The sequence below is a fragment of the Ziziphus jujuba genome, chromosome 4 (genome assembly GCF_031755915.1).
Source record: "Ziziphus jujuba cultivar Dongzao chromosome 4, ASM3175591v1".
Taxonomy (NCBI): domain Eukaryota; kingdom Viridiplantae; phylum Streptophyta; class Magnoliopsida; order Rosales; family Rhamnaceae; genus Ziziphus; species Ziziphus jujuba.
The window spans coordinates 22,241,184-22,247,394 of record NC_083382.1 but is presented as its reverse complement, the minus strand read 5'-3'; the positions used below and the strand labels follow the sequence as shown (position 1 = coordinate 22,247,394).

Here is a 6,211-nt window from a genome sequence, read left to right as displayed (position 1 = left end):
GTAGGTCGAAGATTTATATTCTTGCGTGTCTTACTGGCCTTAGAAACTTGTAAACACTGACTATCAATGTAATAGCTGTTTTCTTAAGTTCTTGAAGAAGTTGTTATCAATATTTTCAGCTGAAGCCTCAACCTACATGGGATTTGGTGTGTTTTTGTGCACAACTTTTAGCTCTATAATTTCGTTTTAAGTACCATTATCAGTCAATATAATCGGAAAACTATGGTAAAGTTTGTACTCATCTTTATAATCAAAAAGGACCCCATAGCCACAACTAGATAGAAGTATTGATGTGTTATGGTACTTCAACTACCAAATGCCTTTACATTCGGTAGAAATGCATGCATTTGCAAGCTTTTAGTGACCCCATTTTTAGTAGTAGGTCCAAAGATTGAAAAAGTTTATACATTGAGAGATTCATCTTCCAGGTTGTATCGTCAATTAAGCTATACATAGGCCCACTAGATTAGCCTCTTGTTTTAGCAATGGTCCACATGCAGACAATATATTTTTGTTCACGATGTTTTATTTTATTTTTTTGATGGGTCGTCGTGTTAGTTTCATAAACCTTTCAAAGACAACTTCCCTGTCCAAGTTTTAACACACCACTCATTGCCATGAAGCAGTGCGGGTACCACATCCTGCTGAATGGAGAAAACTAATGGTGACAGATCAAGTGTATTTCACGAGTCAGGCTGACAAGCATTTTCCCTTTTTTCAAAGTCTCCCACAGAAGCATAGCCAAGTCGAGCAGCAAGTTGAGTGTCAAATTTCTGTTGATAGAATGAATGGAGTTTTGGCATCTACCAAATGACCAAAGATATCCACCACTGCAGAGACATGATACAATGACAATTATGATTTGAACAGCCTCGGAAAAACCAACAAAAAAAGACAATGAAAAGTTCGGTGGCACTTTCCGTTATTGACTTGGAGCCCCTATTGGATTTGGATTTGAAAACTGCTACCTAGCACGGTTGTTCTGAACTGCACAATCAAAGGATTACATCATTGTTTAACTCAATAAGGATTTGCCACTTAATACGTTTTTCATAACACGGTGCACGACCTGTGACGTATAGACATTAAAGTTGTATACACACAGACTTAGAAATTAAATACAGGGATAGGACCATTGCAGTCTCTTACTGGCTGCAAATATTAAACTTTTATGGTCCAATTAGACGGTTTTCATTTGTTACACATAGTCCAATATCTTTCTGAAATACAGAGACCGCAAGTGCGAAAGACCATTACTTGTGCTTATAATTTTGCTTAATATTTAGACTCAGGTATAGGTGCTCACTGCAAGTTCGATATAAACAGAAGTTATATTATAAGGCTCGGAAAGTAGATCCAACTCATAGTTATAGCTCAACAAACATATTAAAATTCCAGAAGAGAATAAGGTTCATCCAAGGAGTAAACAAGAAAAAAGGCAATATCCAAAAGTAGAAGCAAACAGGGAAAAGAATAACATCAACTACTTCATAGCACGCATGAATTGAGTTTAAAACTAATGATAATATCACAAAATTCAGAGAAAATTTCTATGTAAATTAATATAAAGGAAGGCCAGAAGATAGAGAAAGGAAACAGAGTATAAATCATAGTGCATTGCCTCTTCTAGCCGTACATCCAGCACTCTAGATTAAGGGGGAAAGAAAAAGGCTGCAAAGTGGAAAGCGTAACATAACAGCAATGGACAAGATCCAGCAATGGACAATATCCAATCATAAAGTATGATACAATTTCACAACCATATAGAACAACTAGAATGGCAAAAAGGATTAACAAAAAATAAAAAAAATAAAAAAGGAGGAGTTTCCATGTTAAAGCATATTTACTCAAATGCCATATTAAATATTCTGTCTTGGATAAAACTGCGCAATTCATTTTGCAACTACACACATCAAATTCCTTCACCTATACCTCATTAATAATTCACCCATAGACATTCTGATGGATGGCTTCATAATCAAATTAATAATAAGAAAAGAAGTTTCAGAGTAAACCCGAACAAAATTTCAACAAAACCCTGTTAAGAAATTACTTTAACATATATTATATTTTACTCAAGAGTTACCAAATCTGAATGTGCCTTCATGGGTTCTCCTCCTCCTCCTTCTTCTTCTTCTTGAATACGTAAACGTCGGCTTCCTCATACGCATACTCCGGGTGCAGATCTTCGTGCGGAACCTTGTGAATTTCGAACACTCTCTCCGACATTTCCCAGAACAGTTTGTGTGCCTCCGGAGACCGAAGCTGGTAACCCAGCAGAACGACGCCATCTTCGGCCAAGAGCGCTTCCATGGCGGAGACCAGTGGGCCCACCGACTCTTCAATGTATACCACATCGGTGGCCACCACGACGTTGAACGGAGGTTGGAGGGCATCACTCTGTTCGGGCTTGTTCCAGTAGAAAACGTGGTGCTTCAGTGTTTTTCCAAGTACCGGCTTGTTGCGTTTGAGGTTGTGTTTAAGTGCGGGCATGACCGGCGCGATATCGGTGACGACAAGGTCCCTCAAGCCCAGTAGGTAGAGTCCCATGCCGGCGGCTCCGCATCCGGCTCCAAGCTCCACTGCGCGCTTACCGCGGAAGTCGAGAAGCTGAGAATAAGGGTTCGTATCAAGATTGGGATTGGGGTCGCGTGGGACCCACCGCTCGGCGAACTTGACGAGGACAAGGGAACAGGGCCAGACTGAGGTGCCAACGTGGAAGGACCCGTTGTCTTGCTGGAGGGAGAGAAGAGAACCTCGGATCGGGAGTTCGATCACCGGCGAGTCTGTGAACTTCATGGGGTTCGTCGTTTGTGTACCTGGGTCGGTTTCGTGGTTGATTAAGCAAACCAGTAGCGTGTTGGATGAATTGGCTATGGGCCGCAAAGATGACAGGGCTCTTGAGGGTTTTACTAACCAGTTTTGCTTTCTGCACGACGGAAATCTCTCTTTGCACTCTAATTTTATTTAAATTACCAAAAAGTCCTTTAACTTTTTTCCCCCCTCTTTTCTCAATTTTAATTGAGGATTTTATGTCTTCTCCATTGTGTAGCAGGAGGAACCATGGCAGATAGATGACCATGGGCAACCAACAATCTAATTGGATGGTTTTATTTATTTATTTATTTTGGCAGAAATTCAGTTGTCTTGGATCATTTACGACCAAAATTTTGTTGCCTCCACTAGTGCAAACTTTTGTTGCTATTTGCACGATCAAAAAGTCCTTTATTATTATTGTTATTATTTTTTCTGTTTTTCAATTTGAATTTTTAAGAATTTGTGACTTCTTCGTCGTGTCGCAAGAGTAGCCATGGCAGATACATGACCACTAGTAGCTGGCAACCTAATTGAAGAGTTCTTCGTGTGTTTTTTTTTATTTTTTATTTTTTTTAAGTCATCTTTGTGAGGTCTAGCCCGTCTCTAAAAACCTAATCCACTAGGATTTTAGTTGTTCTCAAAGTGTATTTAATAGTTAAGTATACTTGGTTGTCAAATTATTTCATAAAAACGCAAACTTTGAAATCTATAAATAAGTGTTAGGCTTTCAGGCTTATATCACAAACAACTTAGATTTATATTTTTAAATACTTGAGAGAGAGTTTTGAGAGAAATATTTTGTGTTTATGTTTTATTTGTTCATTTTTTTTTTGTTTTTTTTTTTTTGGTGGTCCAAGAATCACAATGAGTTTTAACAAAGTTAAGTATAAAGATAGGCTTCATTGTAAACAAGCTTTAAATAAAGATTTAAGCATATTAGTTGGTAGATCTCGTCAAGAAGAAATAAACAAGCCCACCCGAACCTCCACGTGCCACCTTGCATCGCTTAAAGTTTTATACAAGTTTTTGACAAGCCATGTGCTGCCCACATGCTAGATACACACCGTCCACATGCCTGCACATGCCAACCATCTAGTCAAGCTGCTAAACTCAGCCAAACCATGAGCCAAGCTCAATTATGAAGATCCTTGACACATCCGCAGTGCCATGCCATCAGCCACGTAATCTGTCACGTGGTGCCATATAAACTAACATGTCAGCAAATTTGCCACATCAGCAACAGTCCCAAGCTTTTCAAAAATTGCAAAAATACTACTATATTTTATAGTATTTGCAATTTGACCTAGAACTTTTGGAAATAGCATTTTGTCCTATCAAAGAAGTAGAATGTAAAAAGCTAACTAGAAAACAATAGGTCATATCTTGTAATGGATCAATCACAGTGTCTTCCATTATGTTGCGCAAGAGACAGATGCATACACCTTTTAGAAGAAACTGGAGGATATATACTAAGCCTAGACTTCTTGGAATAAAGCCCTATTAATCAGGCAATTGGTGAATTTGAAGTTAAAGAGTGGAATTTCTGCAGCTTAGCGCACCAGTGTGTTTCATAGCTTGGTAAATTAGATATCTACAGTGGAGTTATAACTAAAGGATGATGAATAGGCATTCCTATATCTTAACCCTTTTCCAGATAGCTACGCGATACTAGTAGTCCATTTCAGCAATTGGACTACAAACTTACGATGGCAATGGTAAAGGATGCCATATTCAATAAGAAGGCTAGATAAAAAGACATAGGTAATGATCAATTACAAGTCATTGTCACAAAGAATAGGGGAGACAATAAGAAGGTAGTCAAGACAGGGGGTGAGGCATAAGCTAGAGCAAAGATAGTCCCACAAGTGGGAGGAAGATAACATACAAGTGCCATTATTGTGGTTGAAAAGGTCATTTGAAAAAGTACTACAAGAAGATATTGCTAGAGTAGGGATAGAAAGGCAATTAAGTGAAGAAGGACGGAGATACATTAATCATTGTTAAAAGAGAAGTGACAAACTATTCCATCCAGGAAGATACATGCCTTCACATTCAAGCCAACACATCGAATGGGTAGTCGATATTGCAGCATCTTACCACGTCATTGTACATAAAAATTTCTTTAAAACGTACAAAGTAAGAGACTTTGGTACAATGAAAATGGGAAATTCCAATTTTGCAAAAATTATTTGAACTGAAGATGATTAAATAAAAACCAACATTAGGCATACAATTACTTTGAAGCATGTCTTCTATGTGCCTGACTTGGCTTAATCTGCTCTTAAGAATAACTTTGGATAAAGAAGGCAATAGTAATCATTTTAGCAACAACACATGGAAAATGATTAAAGATGCTATGATTGACACTCGAGGACATATTTGTGAAACACTCTACAAGATTCAATTGAAAATTTATGCAAACAGCCTTAAAATCTATGGCACTAAAGACTCAGTCACATGAGTGAGAAATGATTGTCTACCTTGATGAAGAAGAAGCTTATCATTATTTCGAAGTATGCTATCCTAGATTTTGAAATCATTATTTATATGGTTAGCAACATAGAATCCCATTTTGGTCTTGTTCAATGAGAAGATCAGAGTTGTTTAGTCTGGTACACTTTGATGTTTGTGGTCCTTGGAGGTGGAGTCATTAAGTGGCAACAAATATTTCCTGATCTTTTATTGATGGTGCTTATCAAAAAGTGTGGGTTTATTTCATGTAGATTAAGGACCAAGTAGATCACTTCAAATAGTTCCATGCAATGGTAGAGCATGAGACAGAAAAGAAGTTAAAGTGTCTTCACTCAAATAATGGAAGTGGATATACTTCAAGAGAAACTGATGCCTACTGTAGAGGATAGGGTATTTGGTATGAAAAGACGATCCTTTGCACCCTACAATATTATGGAGTAGCTAAGAGAATGAATAGGATGATCATAGAAAAAGGTTAGAAGCATGGTTAGTGTGGCGAAGTTGCCATTGCTATTATAAGGAGAGTTGTTTATGCCTCATTCTCATTAATCAACAAATCACCATCAGTATTGTTGAATTTTGAAATTCCAAAGAAATTATGGTCTAATAAGAATCTTTCATACTTTCATTTAGGAGTATTTGAATGTTTAGCCTTTGTATATGTATCCAAGAAGCTCAACTAGAAGTTCGATGCAAAGATTACTCTATGCATTATTATAAGATATGAAGATGAAGAACTCTAATATAGACTGTGGGATCCGAAGGTAGAAAAGATTATTAAAAGTAGGGATGCAGCATTATTTGAAAACTAGACAGTAAAAAATATTAAAAGCCCATGAAGTCTTCAAATTCTAAAGTTAATGATTTTGTTCTTGATTCAACATTAGCACAAACCGCCACAGATAACAACAAAGTGAATAAA

At 37.4% G+C, this 6,211-nt stretch overlaps 1 protein-coding gene across 4 annotated transcripts; it reads right to left on the bottom strand.

The window, feature by feature from the left end:
• Positions 1–221: 221 nt before the first annotated feature.
• On the bottom strand, positions 222–3,103 carry LOC107417195 (uncharacterized). Of its 4 annotated transcripts, none has more exons than XR_009638741.1 (3): positions 2,087–3,103; positions 922–982; positions 222–831 (listed from the first exon to the last, which is right to left on the bottom strand). XR_009638741.1 is itself a non-coding variant. In XM_025073111.3 (2 exons), the coding sequence occupies exon 1, from the start codon at positions 2,797–2,799 to the stop codon at positions 2,104–2,106; it is 696 nt and encodes a 231-aa protein (XP_024928879.3). In that variant the 5' UTR covers positions 2,800–3,103; the 3' UTR covers positions 222–982; positions 2,087–2,103. The 4 variants fall into 4 exon arrangements, 2 of the variants coding, with proteins under 2 accessions (XP_024928879.3, XP_015881277.3); XR_009638740.1 differs by having other exon boundaries at positions 922–987; positions 2,087–3,102; XM_025073111.3 differs by having other exon boundaries at positions 222–982.
• Between the last annotated feature and the right edge of the window lie 3,108 nt (positions 3,104–6,211).

Bases quoted from the DNA above. Each gene is read 5' to 3' on its own strand.
- LOC107417195 (XM_025073111.3), bottom strand. From the start codon at position 2,799: ATGAAGTTCACAGACTCGCCGGTGATCGAACTCCCGATCCGAGGTTCT.